Source organism: Prosopis cineraria, unplaced genomic scaffold (genome assembly GCF_029017545.1).
Source record: "Prosopis cineraria cultivar Desert tree isolate PC_DT_omini unplaced genomic scaffold, ASM2901754v1 PC4, whole genome shotgun sequence".
NCBI classification, from domain to species: domain Eukaryota; kingdom Viridiplantae; phylum Streptophyta; class Magnoliopsida; order Fabales; family Fabaceae; genus Prosopis; species Prosopis cineraria.
Genome location: NW_026555335.1, coordinates 17,896,378 through 17,920,210, shown reverse-complemented (window position 1 = coordinate 17,920,210; position 23,833 = coordinate 17,896,378). Strand labels below are relative to the sequence as shown.

At 28.0% G+C, this 23,833-nt stretch overlaps 1 protein-coding gene across 1 annotated transcript; it reads right to left on the bottom strand.

Annotated features, from left to right (window-relative positions):
- Positions 1-9,148: 9,148 nt before the first annotated feature.
- On the bottom strand, positions 9,149-13,226 carry LOC129309449 (jasmonate-induced oxygenase 4-like). Its single transcript, XM_054951031.1, has 4 exons — positions 12,933-13,226; positions 11,694-11,941; positions 10,564-10,891; positions 9,149-9,576 (listed from the first exon to the last, which is right to left on the bottom strand). Exons 1-4 carry the CDS (start codon positions 13,215-13,217, stop codon positions 9,334-9,336), a joined length of 1,104 nt encoding a protein of 367 aa, XP_054807006.1. The 5' UTR covers positions 13,218-13,226; the 3' UTR covers positions 9,149-9,333.
- Between the last annotated feature and the right edge of the window lie 10,607 nt (positions 13,227-23,833).

The window sequence follows — 23,833 nt, the reverse complement described above, 5'->3', positions numbered from 1 at the left end:
TGATTAATAAGTGCAATGATGATAATTATGAGTTTGTTTGAGGGTTTAAAAGTTTATAACAGCTTTAGGATAATTAGGTTAATTAACATATCCTAAGATTAGGGTGTGATTAGTGTATAGACACTTTATTGAGCTATATTTAGCATTATATTAATGTTTATTAGTGTCATGTTATGTGTAAATTGTGATATCAACGCTATTTATGGTGATAACTCTCTTGTTTGAGGAACTTCATTGATAGGGAGTAAAGGTAACTACTTCTATTATGTTATGGTGTATGTCTTGTAGTTGATTACATGTATTTTTTTTTATTTGTTATGAAATAATTGTATCTTGGAAATCAATATATGGGAAATGAATAATAAGTGTTTGAGAAAATGTATTGTCAAGCAGGAATTAAACCTTATATAAAATATGTTTGTTTTATAATGTGTATTTTGAAAACATGTTCAATTGCTTATGTAATTTTGTGTATGAAAATTTGCTACTAATTGCATGACTAGTTAGTGTAGGGATCAATTTTTACCATGTGGTATGCTCCCATTAAGTCTAATGGGTGGCACATGTGGCTTGGATTAGACTAGTTTACCTTTAGTCGGGCGAGCTAGAGTATTGAATGTGGTGTATGGAGGAGATAAGGTATTGCTCATGCATGTTTGTATTTCTAGCTTGATTATATTTTTGTATAGAAATATGTTTTATTTGCCTATTTAACAATCACATAATTGATTACATTATATGCATTATGGCATTCTAGATTTGGTTATTGGAACCTTGTGTCTCATTACCCATGGTTAAAATTTTTATAGGAAAAGGGTCCATCCGGGAAGCACCTAAGGCACAGTTTTGATTTGTACAGGACACTAATGGTCCAATTAGCCTCTTTATTTTTTGGTTATGTATATTTGCCAACTTTAGGGTATTTATTTTGTAATGTGAGCATGTGACTCCCCTTTTTAATGACACATGTATAGGATTGCCATGATTTGGTTTTTGGTGACATTCATGACCTTTTTTATATGTTAAAATGATTACTTACATGCTAGAAATAGAAAAGCATCTATGATTGCAAGTGTTATTGTGTTTACCTATATACATTGTATTAGGTGACTGTAATCCAACTATGAATATTGATGTTGGATAAAATGTGTGTTGGGAGGAGTCCTTGAGTGTTGACTGTATGTGATTAAATGTCCTATGCATGGGCTTTTAGCTTTGGATTGTGGTTTGGAAGGTTGAATGTTTTTTGGAAGTATGTTTTTGACCCTTAATGGGTTTTAGTAGATAAAATTTTCATATAGAGAAGTTTTTATATCCAACTAAAGTTATTAGTTATATCTTATAAATTTCTTGTGAACATTTAAATAACTCGATTTGGATATGTGTGTTGAAATTTATGTCCATCTAAATTTTAATTTCACTATTTATATTGTCATAGATGTTGTTAGGTGCTATGCACCGCATCACATGTTTCATTGGCCCTGGCGCACAGCACAAAAAAAGAAAATTTCTTTTTTGTGTCATGTATTGTAGCACATGGCATGTCCTGGATAGAGATGCCCTTGTTTTTTATTTAAAATATCTTTTAGACCTTTTTACCCCCTTTCAACTTTTTTTTTTTTGCTTTTTAATTATCATTCTTATCATTTTATTGGTTTTAAACTCTTCTTGTAAATGGGATTACATTTGGTGCACCTAATTTAATATTGTTTTCCATCAATATGTACCTATTATACTTATTTAGTTCCTAAAGTCCATTATAGGCCCATTTTTGTTATGTATAATTTTTTTTATCATGGTATATCCTTTTCTATTATAGTAATCCATTTTGAATAATATTTTGTAGCAGAAAAAGCCTTTTTTCTACTGTGGTGATCTATATGAAGTAATTTTAATTTTTAATTGTTATGGTGGCCCCTTTTCTACCATGATATGGTTTTAAAATGATATCTAAAATCATTTTTATCATGATAAACTTTTATTTACTATAATAATGTTTATGAAAATTAAGTTTAACTCTTTATTACCATAATAAATACTTTTTTATATATTTAATGAATAAAGTTATTTGTTAAATGATATTTTTGCAAAAGCTAGGTGTGAGATTTTAGAGCTATCATGTTTTGGTATCAAAACTTCATATTTCGAGGCTCTACATTATGATACCAATTTAAGGTATGTTTGGTTAAACTTTCAACTAAGGTTGGGATAGTCCAAACTTCAATTGAGAGAGAAAATGCTCCTTGCCTCATCTGAAATCTTGTTTGGGAAGAAAAAATTTTAACGAGTGTTGTTCCTAAAGCCAGAATTTAGAGCTTTTCAACGGGCGTTAGATTTCCTTCTCCTTTATTCTCTCATCCCACCCTTTACCCTTTACTTGGTCTTCCCTTCAAGCATGCATCGATTTGCCTCCAGCACCTTCTCGTGGATATCGCTAACCGTTTTGTGCTAGCCGCCACCGCCGCCGTCGGTGGAAGTTGAGAGTTCCGGCGTGTCTGCTTCATTCTTCTGTGTCGGGACTCTGTTTTCTGGGTTTATCTTCTGTGACATTAGAAAATTTTCAAAAATGGAAAGGTAGAATATTGTTTTGGAGCTTGTCTCCTTCACCTCTTCGTGTTTATTTGGGTGTGGAACCACCAAATATACCTAAGTTTCCATATAAATGAAAATGGAGTTCCACTTTCTTTTGTTTTTGGTCGAGGAGTTCCAAATTTTCCGTTAATAAAAAATTGTCACGAACAAAAGTTTTAATATTTTAAGTTTTAAAAAATTAATATATATATATATATATATATATATATCGTTTTGAGAGTTGAATCCGGCTTGGAGTCCAACAAACTCCTTTTTTTTTTTTTAAAAGGTTTCTCCTCATTTCTCGGTTAAGTTATATGTGTGCTTGTGTATATTCTAATTTTTGCGATTTTTTTTTGGTGATATAATTAGACACCAAATTGCACATCACATGAGACAAAATTAATTGTACATTGTTAAAATTGAATCTTTTATCATTTATGAATTTATTTTATCCTTTTAGAGTTGAGTATTTTGTAATTTATAAATTCATAAATTTACATAATTAAATATTTTATAATTTATCATTTCATTCTACCTTTTTAAAAATTAATATTTCTTATTCATAAGCTATTTTATATTTTTAATATACTTTTTAAAATAATTTTATGTTTAACATTTTTTCTAAAAATATCAAATGAATCACAATATATATATATATAAAAGAAAATTTTTTCTAATTTTGTTATTATATATCTCAATTGACTTTTGAATTAAATCATTCAAATAAATTTTATTTTGTCTGACTAACTTTTTTTAAAAAAATATTTAAATATAAATCACGTTAAAATCACAAATTTTTTTTTAATTTCAATTGATTCTAATCTTAATTATAAATTTGTTAATCCAAATGCACACATAATCATATTGTTTGGACTTTGTGTAATATTTGGAGCTTGTGCACTGCATATAGTGACTGGCGATATAAATTCTAGTACGTTGTATAGTTTATTTTATCTTTTAATTTTACAACTTCTAAACCAGATACCACCTCAAATTCTAACTCATCAAAGCCCAAGCTCAAAAAATATTAGGTCCAGGTTGTCTCCTTGTCTTCTTTTTTTTTCTCCTCATACCATCTTTACCATTAAATAATATAATGAATGGTTTAGATTTTACTGTTTTATAAACTAATTATTATAATATGATAGAAATAAATAAATTTAAACTATTAAAATTTGGTATGCACGATTTACAATTATATATTGTTATTAAAATAAATTAAATATTTTTATATTTTATTGTAATTATAAACTGTGTAGATAAGAATTTAATAGTTTAAAATCATTTGTTTATTTTTTAAAATAATATTATGATAATTATTTTATAAAAAAATTAAATCTGAACCATTTATTCTTTAAGGATGGAGATGAGGAGAAGAAAAAGAGGACGGAGGATGAGGAGATGATCTCGTGTTCGCTTCCTTACCTATCTTTTAATATTATGGTAATCAGAAATGTTTGCACGTGTCAAAGCTTCAATGTTTAATCAACATCACACAGAATTCACAGTGAGACTGCTTGGAAATAAGATCGGTGCTTTTTTAGAAGTTTGTTTGGACAAGTGCAGCTCATCACAATGTTCTTTAGTTTAAAGTTCACTTATTAAAATCTATTGATTTTTCTCAGTTTCATCTATTAAAGTTGCACAATGGAGACAGACAACGCTGACATCTCCGTTCATGTTAGTAAATGTAGGTTGTTTTCAATTTCAAAAAACACTTACAAAAATATTTACATAACCCAAAACAATTACATGGGGGCCAACATACAAAATTACATGATAGTGGGGGAGTGATAATTAATTTAAGTATTTTTTACTAGTAAAAATTAAGTAATTTATACAAAATTTTTATGACATGGGTGCTTGCCTCTCAAATCAATCCCTGATTATGGAATAAATAATTATTAACTGGATTAACTTTTATTGATAAATGGTAAGTACACTTTTAAAAAAGGGTAAATGGAGTTATTGTAAAGTCCAACTTATTTAAGGGAGAATAATCGCATTTAAGGATCACTCAATTACATTATTCATAGATAATAATTAATAACAAGTCTCACTTAAAAATAAGTTATATTTTTATTTTAATAATAATCTATTTCAATCTTTATTTATAAATAATTTTCTTACGTAATCTTTAAATGTGCTTCTCCCTTTACTTAAAGCCCAAAACAAATTCTTCAAAGGTTAAGGATATAAAGCACACAATATTGTTACGTGGAGGTTTGCAAGAAACAAATGTGCTGCATTCTTGTCACAATGCCGCGAATAAGGGAAAGACTATCATAACAGGCACGAATCAATTTCAAAGGAATCCTCATGGGATGCCACGTGACGTGGTTATGAGAAGCCACGTGGTGTTCTGCATTAGTAAGATTGCGTGTTTCTGGGATGCACAAGAAGCGCACACGACACGGGATCCAGGATTATCATCTTGGACCAAAAAAAGACTAAAAAGATATATTTTACGTATAATAAAAAAATTATATCACACAATTTAAAAAAATTATTTAACCATAATAATTATGTTTAAAAATAAAAAAATTATAATAAAATATTTGTGTTAATCGACATAAGCATGTATCAATTGTTTTTCATTAATATAAATTATGAGGAGTAATTTAAAAAATGTGTAATAAATGCTTCTTAAAATATGTAATTTTACTTATATAAAAAAGTAAAAATTAATAGTTTCTCTTATAAATAGAAAATGAGTAGTATTTAATATCCTTAAGTAAACAAAATATAAGAATACTCATAAATTTATTATAATAAATATAACAGTCATCATTTTATTAAAAAATTAATCATTAATTCTTATTATTTTGACCCAATTATAACTCAGTTATTAAATTTTAACTCGTTATGACTAAGTCTTTGTAGTTTTAAATTTATTATAACTAAATCCCTAAATTTCACCTCTTATAATTCAATCCCTATAGTTTCAACCACTTAAATATTAGTTCCTATATTTTGAAAAATAAAATTATAAATATTAAAAATATTTTGAACCTTTAATATTTATATTATTTAAACATTAAAATATTAAAATTATAATATTTTGAACTTTTAATATTTATAATATTTGTAATAAAATTATAAATATTAAAATTATGTTACAATTTATTATTAATATTTTTAATTATTAAACTCTTTTAATCTTTATAAATATTAAAGATTTAAAATATTTTTAATATTTATAATTTTATTTTTTAAAATATAGAACTAATGTTTAAGTGGTTAAAATTATAGTGACTGAATTACACGAAAAAAAATTTAAAAATTGAGTTACAATCAAGTTAAAATTATGAAAATTGAGTTACAATAAGTCAAAATTTAAAAATTAAATTACAATTTAACCAAAAATACAGAGACTAAATGATTTTTTTTCTTTTGTTAAATTTGACTAATGTCTATTAACATTAACAATTAAAAAAGGAAGCAAATATAAAATACAAAAATGTCCAAAAACCTTTCCTTAATAATAACTTTTGGTATCCTTTAAGTTAATAAGAGTGTATGTCTACTCATTAACTTTATATAAAAAGGCCATATAAACTCTAAACCCAAAATCCAAATTCAGCTACAAAAATTTGGACTTTTAAACTAGTCCAAATACAAGAATTATTAAATATTATATTATTTTATTTTTTTAGTCGATTTCAATTTTTATCTTAAAAATTAAAATCTTCAATATCTAATTTAATTTTAATTTTAATTTTATTGATAATTAAAAGATTAGACATTTGAGTTTGGCTTAATTTTCTCCCAACTTATTCGAGTGGCTTGAGTACGGAAAATTTTAAAAACATCCCAAGTCCGATATTAATAATTAAAAAATTAGAATTATTCAGCCCGTTGAGCTTAATTTAAATTATTGACTCTAACATTTTTCATCTCTTAAAATAACTTGCGATGGACTGATCCATCTATCTCTTATACTTCTTTGTTCATTATTAAAGTCGGACAACTTAAACTTGAAATTCTATAAATAATTAATAAATAATGCACTTCTTTGTCAATTGTGACAAAACTTACTATACACTTTCTTTTCCAGACAAGACTATTATAAATGGTTCAATTAAGCTTTGTGAGAGAATTATCAGTCTATTAATTTGATTTCCTTTTTTATTTAGTATTCAACGTTAACGAAAAACTAAAAACTTTAGAAAATGGATCTAAGATTAGTGATGTATTAAACACTTTGTATCAGTTTTTTCTTTTTCATATAGAGATTGTCATTTGTTTTTCAAATTATAGTTTTTAACAAAAATTTAAAAATGAGAATAAGGGCTACTCTCATGACAATGATTGACGTTTTAATAGTATTTCGGTCCACTATCATAACACTGAGAATTAAGGGGTACTCTCATAACAATGAATGACGTCCTAAAAATGGGTCCACTATCAGTGTTCTGCATGAGAACATGGCTTCTAATAGCATTTGGGTCCCCTAAAAATGTATTTTTTTTTTAATTTAAAAACTTTTTTACAATATTTCTCTGAATTGGAAAAAAACGTTTAGTTCATATTACAACTCATCACATTTGGTTGTTCCGCATGATGATTCCTTTTTAAATGTACACTAATTAAAAGGCACACCTTTCATATACAAGTTATTGCAATATAGTTCTCCAAGTTTTATGATTTTTTCAAAATTAAATCAAGAAATCCATGAAAATTGGTTTTTTTTTTTTTGGTCCCGTTTAACATAACATAATATCATTTGCTCTACTACATTTTGTTTCGTTCATTTTTAAGATTGAAGTTAAGACATGCTACTGTTTCATATAAACCCAAGCAACGCGCGCGTGAATCACGCTAGTTTTTAATAAGAGACGTAGAAAAATTGGTTGCTTTATTTCAAGTCTTTTAACCCACCATTTTGTCCTTGCTCAACGTTCTCTGATGCTTCTATGTTATATCTACGAGTTCAAGAGGATGCATCTGATGATTATGATGGTGGTCAATCGAGCTTCACACCACTAACGGGGAATCAGTTTTTTCCTATTGCATTGCATCCAACATTGGTTCTTCCAACTACTCATTCAAAATTTGCAGACCTTGGATTTGTTTCTGTTTCAGCCACTTCTCATTGTTCATATCAGAAGTGAAAGGTTACCCTGTTAGCTTGTTTTCAGAGACAGATTATGAGTTTCATGGGGTTTATGCCAAAAAATTAAGTGAGAGTGACAAAGAAGTACTACAAGAATTAATTAATTCAATTTAGATTTCAAGTGTTAACTTTCAGGAATTTATAAGTTCAGCTTTTAATTTTTTAATTTTATTGTAATGAATTTACAACTTGTGTTCCAAATTTTAATAGGGAAAACAAATTTGTTTATTTTTCAACCATATTAAAATTTAAAAAATAAATTGTAAATTCATCATAATAAAGTTGCAAAATTGAGAATTAAACTTATAAATTCTTAAAAGTGTACCTAAGACTTTGATCCTTTGAGGACCTGCTTGTCATTCTCCCAAAAATTAACCTTGTATAGTTGCATGATACACTTGGGGACCTTCATGCATTGCAGCCGTGTGGAGGTCCTGTTAGATATTTTAATTATATATATATATATATATATATTATTTATAAAAATTGTTTTAAATATGTGAGATATCATTAAGGATAATAAAATATCATAAGTGTGGCTCCAATCAGCTGCTTGTATTTAGGTTTAGGAGTTTGCTTAATCAAAAATCTAAATTAAATAATAAAAGAACCTTGATGGTGGGTTATAGATAGGAGCCTATAGACTGAGTTAGTGTACCGTAAATTATTACCCTCTAGGAGGGTTCTTTAGTTACCATTACTGTGCCTGTATCTCTTGTGCTTTTCAGTTATGGTGAGACTAAAAGGACTCTACATCAAATCATCTAACAATGGCAAGAGGGAACCTTAAGTCTTCTAATTTATTTCTCTAACTTGTAGGAATTCTGTATAAAGGCATAAATTTAGAGTTTGCGCAACATGTCCAACAACTACGGTTGGGGGAAAAAAATACTGAATTGATTCTTGGAATCCAATTTAGTCGACCGCTCACTGCTCTTCAAATTGATAGATTCAGACTGGTCTTTGGACTGGTTTTATATGTTCTTCATGCGGGTTCTACTGCACTTCATCTGCTTGTTCTGGAACACTACAACTTGGTCATTTTGGAGTGTTGATTTTTGCTTCTCGAGTTGTTGTATCTTCGTTTTGTTATTTTATGCTTTGTAGTTTGTGTTTGTATTTTGTCTAAGCCTTGTCATGAGCCTCTAGGAATACTTTTCTAGGGAACTTTTTATGTGTAATAGTTTTACTTTTAATGAAAGTTTCCTTTGTGTGTCTGTGTGCGTCTAAATCAGAGCCCAAGCTCGAGTTTGGATGCGGAAACTGCATACTTGAAGAGTGGAAGATGCAACAATGTGTATGTGTCTGATTTCTTTTTCTTTTACTTTTTAATTTTTTTTGGGCCAACAAAAGTGCATCGTGTTTTTAACATCGAATAAAACATATTTCAATGTCAATCTATATAATGATATTAAAAAAATCATACACGATTTAATATTTTAATAAGAAAATAAAACCTTTAATTTCAAATTTAAATCTAATAATTAATGCATTTTGTAAATTCATATCATATGTAAATAAGGAGCATGATTGAGATGAGATACCCAGTAGGCTATCCTGCTCCAAACACGGGGGTCTTATTTATTTAATCACTACAGTGACTTGTATCTAAAACAGAGTCATTTCTGATTGACCGGAATTAATCATGTGCCAACTCTAACAGTCTCAAGTGCTACCTTACCTTCCTGATAGCACTGGTAATTTATGACACCATAATTCTTTACATTTCTGTACATTTTTGGCCTTGTCTCATCAATTAGGGCTTCCACAGGTTCTATTTCTGCATCTGGATCTGGCTCGTTAAACATGGCCACTGACATCCTTAACTTCTTTTCGTTTGTCAAAACCCTGTGCATTGGACTCTTGAAAATTCCATTGCTCATTATCTGCAACATATACATTAAGGGGTAATCATTCAGGAAGGTCTGATGGACTCTTTACAGAAACAATATAATTTCCCATTTGCTTAAATTCTTTTTGAAAAACAATACCTCCTCTTGTTTTTTTTTTGAGACTAAGAAAATTAATTAAAATTAGCTAAATGTAAAAAAAATTTCAATATCATAAATCATAATTTTAAAACTTATTAAATATAGGTTAAATCAAGTATGAGCGAGTAAGATCAAAAGTATCCACATTTGTAGCTATAGCTATTAACATCTTTTTAGAAAAAAGGTCCCAAAAATCATATATAACGTGAAGGATCTAAAAATGAATTGGCTTTTAGTAGGGTTTAATTCTTGATTTTTTTCTAGTTTTTTAAAATTTTGCAGTTTTTTTTATATATATATATTATGGTTAGAGCCACCCGCTTTTTTGAAAACCGTCTTGGTTTGCTCAGTGGAAGCTTAATTTTGGTCCAACCATGAAAGCGGTTTTTAAGTCCAAACTGAGATACCATTAACAGCTCTAGTCAATGGTTTAACCAGTCCAACTGTTCTATTTGGTTCTTAAAACAATGGTTGGTTGGTCCAATCAGCAAATATGCAACTGATACTTTATAAAAATGTGGTTCTAATGTGTGAGGATCTCGTCGGTAAGTAATCTAGGAATATTTTTGCATATGCTTTGAGCCTCAAGACCTACTAAAAATGATTTTTTAGTCCAAACTGAACCATCTAACCGTCTAGTCCAATTTTTAAAACAATAGTTCGTTTGTCCAATTAGCAAATACGCAACTCTTACTTCATAAAGGTCGGTTCTAATGATTTGGTTAGTGAATAATCTATAAGAATTTTTGAAGACGTTTAGAGGCTCAGTCTATTTCTGTTTTTGGTCAAAAGAGCCTCAAAGTCTACCCTAAAATTTATCAACAATTTGTTTCCCGCTTAAAAAAGGACCTTACAAGTTATAAAAGCAGAGGATGTACTTACCTGCATTTGATCACCAAGATTGACGACAAGAGATTCAGGTATTGTGGGGACATTAATCCAAGCGTCATCAATCAGCACTTGAAGGCCTTCGACTTGAGTGTCTTGCAACAGAACTGTGATTCCTGATCTATCAGTGTGAGGCTTCACGCCAAGAACCATATCAGGTCTGCTGCATCGAGGGTAGAAGTTAAACCTTGCCATCATCATTGCACTGTCCCCAAACTGCTTCAAGAAGCTGTTCTCTTCCACCTTTAACGACCTTGCCATGCTTCTCAACAGTTGATCCATCATTGCCTTTGTTTTAAAGGAAAACTCCTCCAGTGTCTCCCTGAATTGTTTAGCCACAATTAATTAAAAGGGCACATTTGGTTATGAAAAATGATGAGAATGAAATAGACAAAATCAAATTAAAAATAAATTAAATTATCCTTCCTCTTAGTAAGTACAGTAAAATCCAATACCACACACTACAAATATAAAAATTAACATATCCTCCACAAATCTCATGAATCATGACCCCAATCTTATCAATTAAATTACTCTTCCCCTTCATGAATATGGTATCTCTCAATCACATTTTGATCATCTTATTTTTGCTTCTATTTTTTTTAATTCATTCCAGACTCATCATTTTTAGCAACCAAAAGGTTTCTAATTGATTTCTCAACGTCAACATAGTTGATTATTTGAAGAAATCTTTCTTCTAATAATACATCATCTGTCTTACATGGCACCTATCAATTTAGTATGGTCAACATTGAACAATCAGATATTATCATTAATTAATCTCGGTAATAAACTCAGAATATTATGAAATTGTTCAAAGTAAAGGTGGATCAAACTTTAATAAGAAAATTGTTCACAATTTTTTAAACTATTCATCATTCAGTTTAACTTTTACGTAGATAGCTTTGTTATAATTTGAGTGAAAATTTTCAAAATGTAATAAAGTGTATCACAAAAAAAAAATAGAGTAACAGATAAAAAAAAGAAACAAATCAAAGGATGGATAAACTATTATTTAGCCAAAATTTATTTGCTTGCTTTTCAGGATTCGAAAATCTATGATTATGCTGATTATACTAGAGTGAATGTTGAATTTTTTTTCATTCTTTCTTGAAGTAGTATACCTGAAATCAACAGGATTTTCAGGCCAGAGAGCAAGCCTTCTGTTGTTTGCTGGAAACACTTTAAGAGTTAGGCGATAACACCAATCTAGGACCTGCTTCCCTGAAACTATTCTGTCATTGCCATACCCTTCAGATTCATTCACAGCTCTTCCATACTTCTCCTTCTCTTCCACAGGAAGTGCAAAAAACTGCTTTGCAACTTCACGTACCTTATCAAGAAATGAGCTTGACATTCCATGACCTACTGCCTGTCATAGAATTTCAGTGATCTACACAGTTCATAGAACTGAAATTCCTAATATATTTGGATTCTCAAGCTGAAACATATATGTAATTAAGTGAAAAACAACTTATATACCACTACTGTATATGTATCATAGGAAGTTAGCAATGTTGATTAGGAGAGGAAAAAAAATTTGCTTCATCAACCTGGCTCAGAATCTAGAGTAAAATACTAAATGCATCATATCAAGTTTAATCTTCTTCTTTTTTTTTGGAACACGTAATTCTCAAAAGATGTTCTGTACTTGAAACGTGTAAACTAAACAGAACCTATCATGTCGTCCTAATACCTTTAGTAAGAACCACTATAGCTACTTTAAATTGTCAATGAAGTCTCAAGTAATTTTACCATTAATCAGATTCTTGCATTAACATGGAGACACATAAAAGAAAGTAAATCACACGGTTTGGGGGTTAGGATCTGGTAACCAAAAGGAAGAAATGAAAGGCCTCAGAGAGAAGTTTCGGCACCAACAGTTACTGTGAACTTGAACATCCAGCAACTTCATGATCATATCTCATGAGGTGAAAGTCACAACTTAGGAGATACTAAGAAGACTTCGTTTTAATAAATAAAGCTACATTTCGCATCGCATTCGCATCCATAACAAAGAGAATCGATCCTATTTAACATAATTACTAAAGCAGTCACTACTAATAGAAATGATCATAGTAATCAAACATTAATTCTTCATTTCTTAATAGCTACAAAATCAGACGTGCGAAATAAAAAATTGTGCATGATCTTAATTATTTTATGACTTCTGATAATCAATCTTTGATAAAACCTTAAAGGCACAGCAAAATTGACGATTGAAGTGGGATAGAGTAGCATTGTTGATCTAATTCACAAGGAAAGTCTAGTCCAAAGGATTGAAGAGACGAACAGATATATCAAGTGAGAAGTAACAATCTGGACAGGAAAAATTGAGTGTTGACAGTGGAAAGACATAGCACCTGGAAGCATCCAGAAGAGGCAAGAGCAGATCTAAGCTTGAGAAGCTCTTGTTCTGAAGATAAGAGGAGACTCACATCGATGATGGGTATGAGAATCGATTCAGAAGAAGAATCATGCTGCTTGGAGCCGAAGGTATGCTCCTTCACAACAAACTGCAGTGGAGGTTCATCCCCATCCATGGACATCTCTTGAATGCTTTTCCCCACTGATTTTGCCTCTGAAACAGAAAGGTTTCCGGCCATCTCTCTCTCTCTCTCTCTCTCTCTCTCTCTGACTTCGAGCATTTCGTATGGAGGATCCGTGCTATTATTTTATACACATACCCACAATGCAAGAAGAGCCAAGAGGGCTCATGGCCAACGCGGCAACGCCTATGATATTTATTCAGAAAATAGGAATTAGAGAAACACTCAATTTATCAAATAACTCATTAGATTTAATTTACAAAGGAGTTTGTTTTCTCTCCCGCCAAATCCTGTCCAGCCTGCCATCAAAATGTGTAATTTTTTAGTTATCCATAAGTATCTTTTTAGGATAAATTCTTCTACTTGCCAAAAAAAATCATGTAGCTACAAAATATGAGCTAAATTTTTAAAAATTTAAAAGTGTGGTCAATTTACATTGATATATAAAGAATTTATTATTAATATATAATAAGTTTATTATTAAAATTAATAAGAGTTTTATTATTATATATAACGATATATTATTGACAAATATGATATCCCAATTATAATGCAAAATATAATAAATGTTGAGTTATTTATTTGGTTTGATCTTATAACATGCATTGTTGTCAAACGCTCAAGTTAAATCTACAAATTTATCATTTTTACATTTTGAGTTTACAAAATTGTATTAACTCGTTTATAAACTCGGATTAAATAAGATTCAGATAAACTAGCGAATTGACTTTTCAAATTTATTATTTTTATATTTTTAACTTATAAAATCATGTTAATTTCCTTATAAACTCGTTGAACAAGATAGGTATATATTGTGTAAAACTTGATTCATAGAAGCAGTAGGATCTAGTTCAATGAAAAATAAATTTAAAAAAACAAAAAATACTAAAAATAAATTTCCCTCTTTTAAAATTTTTATATTGAGTATAATAATCTATGAATGTTAGTTATATTTGAAATATATTTAAATTAAAGTATGGTTATATTTTATATTTTAATTATTTAATTATGTATTTTTAAAGACTATTTAATAATAAAAATAAATTCTTACAAGTTTATGATTTAAGTCTATATTTTGTGTTTATATCTTGTCATGAATTTATTTAAATTTGTGAGTTTAACAACCTTAATAACATGAGCTATATCTGCAAAAACTTCTTCTTCTTCTTTTTTGGATGTGTTAACCTCTTCTTTTTATTAGGCAATATGTTTGAATTAAACGTGATGTCGTGGTATTTAAAAGATTAAAAGATAAGAATAAAACATAAATATGAAAATTTTAAAATTATTTTAATGTATTCAAAATTTGTCATTTTATGTAAATTAAAATTTAAAGAAAAATTAATTCTATTTTAAAATTTGTAATTGATACATGAGATTTAGAATAATAGAGATAATTAGTGGAATTAAAGATATAAAGGTTGTTTCAGCATTTAATTATATTTTTTATAATTAAATCTCTTGGTTGTAACGAGTAATTGTGAATGAAATTGTTATTTTTCTTTCTCCTTCTTTCCCTCGCACCTCTACCTCGGTTAGCTACATCCATGCATATTAAAAATATAAATAATTATTTATTTTATTTTAGAACTTGTTACTTGGAGTAAAATAGAATCTGCACAACAATTTCTATCTACAATGGGTTACTCTCATGAATATTTTAAAAATATAAGCAAATTTTCAACTTTTCATCTGTTACAAATTTAAATATAATTAACTTATTCTTTTACTTAATTCATTGGCTCACGCATCACCCTAGAAAAAAATAAAATATGTACTATAATGAATCTTATAATATAATTTATTCCCTCCATTTAAAAATATAAAATATTTTTAACTGAATCTCACTTTCAATAAAATAGTTATCTATTTTCAAACTAACTCTATCTTTTTACACGAACATCTTATAATAAATATAAATTAATTCATTTAATAAAGGCACTTTAAAAAAAAAGACAATAATTACACCTCAAAAAATTAAAAATATTTTACATTTTTTAACATCCAACTTCTTAAAAAATATTTTATATTTTTTAATAGAGAAAGGATATCTTGATAATATTTTTTGCTAGATATATTATAATAGCATTTATAAATCACAATTGTAGACCAAAAGTAAAAATAGATAACAAAATACATATATATTAAATAATGATTTTCAATTAAGCAAACGGCATAATCAATAGTATTTTTTTTTTGTCAGAATATAGTATAATTTTATTTACAATCACATATGCGCCTATGACATCATAATAAGAAAGATAACTATTAAAGAAAAATTTTGGGCGTGTATAATAGAAGATAAGATCATCAACATTATATAATAAACTTAGAAATACCTAATTGCAAAAATATTTTCCATGAGATTTCAAGCCATAGTTTATTTTTTATATATTAATATTAGATTTTCTACTTTATGCATTTTAATTTTTAAGAATATCAACAATAATATTAGATGAAAATGCTTTCTTTAGCATGTAGTATGTTCGATCTCAATGATCTCCCGATCGGCTTGAAATTCTCGCTAAGGTTTCTTCCACCTCAGGGTTGCTTGACCACCGCACCACCTCATTGTGGCGAAGATGCCCTTAGCTGTTACAGAATTTGGACCTTGGTTCCTCCACACTGTTTCAAACTCGACATTTAAGTTTTCAAATATTAGGACACACATGGCATTCTTGCATGTTCCTTTTCGGTGCAAATATTGGTCAAAAAATGTTTGTTAATTCAAAGTGGATAGCAGGTGCTAAATGCTGCGATTTTGTTATTAGTTCTTGAATTAATTTGTACCACCTTATAATATAACATAACTAATGTTATTTGAAAAATAGTGTAAAAGTAACATTGGTCTTTAACTCAATTTTTTTTAAAAAAAAACTTGTTTATGTTAGTATTTTGAATTTAAAGTTTTCAAAAATGTTTTCATTCTTTATTTTTAAGCTAAAATATACATTTACTCATTTAACTTTATATTAAATTTTATTTTGGTCCCTTAATTTTATAAAGTATATTTTCTATCATTTAATTCTAACATCATTAGTTTTATTACAAAAAATTTTGACACTAAACTTTTAAATATTGATAAAAAAATTTCAAATGTTGATATAATAAATTTATTTTTTAAAATAATAATAATTGGTACAAAAATAATCATTTAAAACTAATAGTGTCAAAGTTAATGGATTAAAAAGATACTTTATAAAATTAAGGATGAAATTAAAATTTTATATAAAGTTAAAGAACTAAAAGTATATTTTAGCCTTATTTTTTTACACAAATAAAAACATTTTAGAGTTGTTTTCTTTCTTTCTTTCTTTCTTTTTTGGTTAAGCACAATTATTTAATTATTGTAAATTATATTTAACTATGGCCGATCATTATCATACCCCACAGCTATTAACTACTTACAACCACAAGTATTGCCCAATTTTTTGAATTCAATTTTTTTTTTCAAATTAACATAACTAAACAAATTTTTTATTTTGTTTTGAAAAACAATTTTTAAAAATTAATTTTTAAGATGAAATAGAACCAAACAAGCCTTCAAGGTCATCACATCTCAACTCAAGTTTGGATGGGAAAACTGCATGCCAAAGGATGCAATCAAATAAATGTACTTGATTTCTTTAGTATTTTTGTGGGCCATCAAAAATGCACTGAGATTTTAATATTATATATACTCTCTCCGTTCAAAAATATAAATTATTTTTTAAAGAATTAGATATTAAAAAATGCAAGGCATTTTTAATCTTTTAATGTGTTATCATTATTTTTGTTCAAAAATACCCCTATTGATAATGACTTTATATTTATTGTAGGATGTTTAATAAGGATAAATATGAAAATATAGGTTTAATTTGAAAGTAGATAATAGCTTTATTGAGAGTGAGATTCACTTAAAAATATCTTACATTTTTAAACGGAGGGAGTAACTAGTAAGAAACCCGTGCATGCACGGGTGTAAACAAAATAAATAATTGTTAATATACACATAGGGCTTAAGGTATATTGAGAACTTGTGTTTTCAAATTAAAATAACTTTTAAATTAAAGTTACTTTATTGGTGGACTAAAGTTATTTATTTTATTTACATAACAATATTAAGTTAAAGTTATATTATATAAAGAGTTTCATGATTTATCTTGTTTTTATTTTTACCTAAGGTATCCTCACCTTTAGTAATAATGAGATTAATCTCTTAAGAAATTTAATAGCCATTTAAGGGGTTGTCTTATCCCAATGGATGCCTTAGTTATGCTTAAATTGAACTTTTGAATTTACATTAGTAATTATGTGTACCTTTTTTTCTTGCCAATTATGTGATTATTTATATTTACAGCAATAATAATAATAATTTGCAAATATTATTGTCCTTCATGACTAATTTACATTTGCAAAATGATACATACAAGATACAACTATACAAGAACCTCTCTTAAATTTATTACAACCACTATATATCCTATCTTATCATCTCAAATGGCTATTAATTATGACATATTTTGTTCACTTATCAAAAAATTTAAATAGAAGTAATCTAGACAAAAAGAAATGTTATTGAACATAATAACCTCTTAGAAGAATACAACAAATGAATTGGTGGATTGTAGCATAGAAGAATCTACAAAGCAGTAAAACAAAAGCCATAGAGAACATAATTGATTGAAGCAACTTGGATTAATACAATCTCATAACCCATCAACTACATTATCTCTCTAATTGTCAAAAATAGTTGGCACATGATAATCCATTTGTTGAACCAAATAATAATAATAATAAGCTCTCTTGACTTCATTTTTTCAATTACACACAAAAACTATGCTGTAGTTAGAGATAATTAAGGATGATCTAATTACATAGACTCCATAGACATTAGGTTTAACATTTAAGCAAAGCTGTGGAGCTAAAATTTATGGAATGCAATACCAAAGCAAGGAACTCACATAAAACTTCAGTAAAAATTCTTTTTAGTTCTTTTTCATTTATGGTTCAATAATGATCAATATTCAAAATGTAAATATTCATTGTGAACTCACATGTGAAGAGAAATAGGTTAAATTTAAGGGGGAGTTGTATAAATTCAAGCCTTAGAAAGAAATCCCTCTATTTAGTTCTTTTTCATTGATGATATGGACTGTGATATTTTTGTCATCAACAAAATTTTCATGATTGTCATTCATGTGTTCTATATCTTTACTTCAAGTTGAATAATTATGCATTCTTATTTGTTAGTTATCCCATATCAGTTTAAAGGGGAGTTTTTTTATTTAAATAGAACTAAGAACCTTGATCTTAAAGTTGTCATTATCAAAAAGGGAAAGGTTGTTGGATCATGTGCTTTGATGATTACAAAATCAAGAGAAGATGTATTTGTTATGTGTGTAGATATAAAGAATTATGAATAAAGATAAAACTTTAAGAGCATGAAGAATCAAGAGAAGATGAAGAATAGGATAAGTATTTTAAATTCTCTTAGATTCAATGTGAAAACTTAGAGAGCTTAATCACTTTTTTTAATCATTAAATGAATGCATCATATATCTCTTTTATACAAATTAAGACTCATTTAAATATGATAAAGCTTGCAAACAATGTCATTCTTTCATATGATTTTTCATAGAAAATGTTTGCATGGTAAGAGGCAGAATCATGCGTGATTCTGTAGGTCACTCACGAGTTTTTACATGTTAGGCATACTGACAGCTAAATCACGCGAGTGTGAACAAGTGCTTCATGCATGATTAAGCATTTTTATTGTATGTTGCTTTAAGTTTTGTCTTTACATGCAAAACCACGCGTGAAAAGTTTTATTGTCCACGCAAGTTTTAGCATCTATACTTCATTGTATTGTGATAAAGTACAAAATCACACGACACTAATGGTAACCACGCGTGAATTGTCACTTAGTGAACAATCACACTTTGTTTTGTTGAGTCTTAAATCTTCTCAAGTCAAGCTAAAATTGTTTACATTATGATCATTAATTCACAAATTTATATCTCTTGATTATGCAAAATCTTACTTGAGTTATGTACTGTTCCACATGTGAATATACATCAGATAAGTTTATGCATTAATGCTTGCAATTTCAAGTGTGATATCATTCTAGTTCCATGCAAATTTTAATCATATAAAATGGCTTTGGCATTCTGCTAGCCATTTCACGCATGAGAGAGTAGAGGTTTCACACGTGATTTGTCATACAGAACTTATGATAGCTCATTATGTGCAAAATCACAAGTGAAAGAAAATGGTCCACTCACAAGTTCTAGCACTTTGATATGTTAATATATTCATAAGTGCAAAACCACACGAGAGAGCAATATGGTACCACTCGAGTTTTAACATACAAAACTAAATGTATATTCTTAAGTGCTAAACCACGTGAGAGAGTAATGAGGTACTACGTGAATTTTGACATACAAAACTGAAAGGTGTTTTAGAAGTGCAAAACCACACATGAAAGGACAAGATGTTTACATGTGATTCATCACATTCAGTTTTCTGAAACTTCTTTAATGCAAAATCATCCATGATTATACCAGTAACTCACAAGAAAATGCACTAATGAATAGAATCACTGTTCCAACGGTCTGTTAACTTCTAAAAACTATATAAGTAATTCATTTTGAACCAGAACGAGAGCTGATGATCCTTGAGCAAACAAATTATCATTTGTGCATTTAAAGAGCTTTCAAACTGTGCTCTTACTTATTGCATTCATTCATTATTCTTGAAAAGAATTGTGAAAAGATCTTAAAAGTTTATAAGCTTTTATTTGTATTATTATATACTCTTTAAGAGAGTTTTCTGTAAAAAGCTTATACTATTTTCTCAAAAATCTTAAAAAGAAAATTTTTAAGTGTTTGTAACAACTTGCTGAATTGTAGCAAGGTTTGTTAAGTGAATTAAGACAAGGTTAGTTTTGTGAGTTGTATTGTGATGGCAATCACCCATTGAAACTTGTGATTTTAGTTAAAAATCTCAAGTGTGTAATCTTGAAGACTGGATATAGAGCAAGTTTGTGACTGAACCAATATAATTTTTGAGTATGTTATCTTCTTCTTTTACTCTTTAGCTCTTCACTTTTTTCAAGTTTTTTAAAGTTTTTAAGTGTCACCCAATTTGTCTCTCTCTTGAATACCAACCTATCCTAATAAAGTTGTGACTCACATTTTCATCCATTTGTTAACTAGTAATTTCTCTCACTACTCCAATATTCCTTGACAAGAAGTAGTTACAAAGGAGCTAATTACACTGGTTCCGCCACATTCCGCAAGAAATACAAACTAAAACAATAAATTAATTATCAGTAAAATGTTGGAAAGTTAGGATGTTGAACAGATTTTTGGGATGAGGAAGTTACACATAATTTACTTTTAATTTTTAAATTTGTGAAATATTTTTATATTTATTTATTTATATTTAAAAAATTAGAGAATAAATGTCAACATTCTACTTTTATATATACACAATTTACTTGATTTAAAATGTTATTATATTATTCATCATGATAAATCAAATATTATTTATCATTATTCTTGTTTCTATCTTGCCATTGATCTCTCATTTTTAAAAATTAAATGTTTAAAATAGGAATAAGATTAATGATGGGAGAGTGGGAGAGATAAAGAGGGAGGAATGAGGAAAAAAACTGAATTAAGATAAATCAATTTTTAAAATAAAACTTGGAAAGTAATAAAATAAGTTAATAGAATCAAATGAAGCTAATGTGCCACTTTGTATTTGCAGCCAGGGGCGGAGACATGAATTTTTATTAAGGGAGGCCGAAATGACAAAGTATATATAATAATTAAAAAAGTTATATGTATATATATATATATCATCAATATAATATAAATATTTTAACATATATATTTATATTTAATTTTACACATGTATACCAATATATATATATATATATATAAGTTTTGCTCATCAATTTTTCATGGTATAAAAATCATTAGTTATTATGTCTAAGATAAATGTTTTAATAATTTCTTTCTCAATATGAATTATTATTAAATTGGTGAAAATTTTATCATTCCTATGAGCATTAAATGATTTAAATACATTATTAAAATTTAAAGTTTTATTCAATATAATAAGCTATATTACTTGCTTATTGAATTTACTATTTAATTTTTTCAATTGATAATTGTAGTAAACAAATATATCAACTCATTATAGTGCTCAATTGTCATAAAATATTTGTGTCAATGAGATTAAATTATATCAAATTAAAAATCATTCATATCATAGATATCAAGCACACAACATTCAATATATCTTAGAATTTTTGTTGCAATGCTTAGCAAAATTTGTTAATAATAATTCTCACAATTTCTTTCATTAAATATAAAAAAATATCAATACTTTAAGAGCACGTATAGCACTATCTTGTTAAAATGAATAGATCCTATGACAACCATATCTTCAAGCTACTGAAATAGTTGCTCTATACATATATAGAATTAAATTGAGAATTTAATCTATAATGTATCAATTTGGGGGAGCCAAAAATATATAACCCTTATATTTTATTAAGAAAAAAATTAAAAAAATTTAAGGGGGCTATGACCCTTACTGGTCCTCCCTCTCCCTACCCCTGCTTGAAACATTTTCAAAAAAAAAAAAGACACTTGCCGAGCTTGGAAGGTAGCTTGCGGTTCTACTTATATATATATATATATATATATTTCAATTCAATCTATTTGATCAAATTAAAAAAATAGACATGATTGAATATTTTAGTAAGAAAACAAAACCTATAATTTCAAATTTAAATTGTTTTTAAATTAACATTATTAAACATTTTTGTTTTTTTGTTGAAAACAATTTTTTAAAAAAGTAGTTTACAAAATAATTTTTAAGATGAAACAAAATCAAACAAGCCTTCAGAGTCATCTCATCGCAAGCTCAAGTTTGAATGGAAAAACTGCACCAGAAGACGCAATCAAATAAATGTACCTGATTTGTTTGGTAATTTTTTGGGCCAATAAAAATGCAGTTTTTAACAGTAAGCAAAACATTTTTTCCGGTCAATCTATTTGATCATAATATATTTCTTTTGAAATATTTAAAAAAGAAATTTCTTAATATCTCATAGTGTACCATGAAAAACATTACAAAACTAATTACTACCATGTCACCTGTCGCACATGTGTCAGCTAATACCAAATCACCTGTCACTTGCCGTGTGTGTTATCAGTTAATCTCAAATAACATGACACCTCATGTCACATTAGGTATCACATGTGTATCTAGCTCACACCATATCACTTGCCACCAAGCATCATGTTACTCACCATGCGTGCATTAGCTCATATTATGTCACCTTCCACATCACCACCTCATGACACATGTCACTTGCTACCTCACGTGCCACATTGCCTCCTCACACCATGTCATTTACCTATTACAAAATATGCCAATATTAAGGTTAAGACTTGAACTCTTAACCTTATACTTTTTAAGCCTCATGCCTTTCTTTTTTGCCAGTTAAGCTAAAATGCACCTATAATTATTATATGTAAAATTAAATATATATTAACTTCATATAAAGATATCAAATAATATAATATTAAAAAGATATACATATATTATATTTATTTTAAATTATTAAATGCCACCAACTACCGTCACTGGAGCACCACTACCGGTGATCGGAGCCTTGTTGTTTATGATAGCCACTATACCTCCATCGCTGGAGCTCCAATCGCCAGTTGAACCATTGCCAGTAGTGGCTAGAGAATTATGAAAAATTAAATTCTCCAAAGGTGGTCAAGGGTGGATGTAGAACTCATAACCCCTTGGCTCACAAAAAAATTATGGACCACCAAGCTATTGAATTCATTCAATTATATAATATATAAAATTATATATATAATAAACCTTATTTTTAAATCACTTAATTATTACATTATTTGTTAATCGTGTAACTTTATTTGTTAATACTTTAACAGGATAAGGTTTAATTTTTTTAAAATAATAATAATTGGCACACAAATAATTGTTTGAAATTAATGGTGTTGAGTTAAAGGATTGATCGAAAAGATAAGTTATAAAATTAAGAGATCAAATTAAAATTTTATATAAAATTAAAGAATCAAAAGTGCACTTTATCCTTATTTATATATAAAAAAGAACATTTTAGAGTTGTTTTTATTTTTTTAAGTACAATATATTTGATTATGGTAAATTACATTTAATTGTGACCAATCACAATCATAGGCTACTATTAGAAACCACTTGCTACCACCACTATTGCCCAATTTTTTTTTTAATTCTAAACTTGTTTTCAAACTAACATAAACAGATTTTTGTTTTGCTTTGAAAAATAATATTTTAAAAAAATTAATTTATAAAATAATTTTTAAAGGTGAAACAAAACCTAACAAGCCTTCAGAGTTATCACATCCCAAACTCAAGTTTGGATGGAAAAACTACAAGCCAGAAGATGCAATCAAATAAATGCACCTGATTTCTTTAGTTTTTTTTGCCCAAAAAAATGCATTGAATTTTTAACGTCAAAAAGACATTTTTCAAGTCAATCTATTTGATTATATTAAAAAAATCATACACGATTGAGTATTTTAGTAAGAAAACAAAACCTTTAATTTCGAATTTGAATCTAATATTCGCTCCCTCCATTTAAAAATGTAAATTATTTTTTGAGGAGTTGAATATTAAAAAATATTAGGTATTTTTAATAT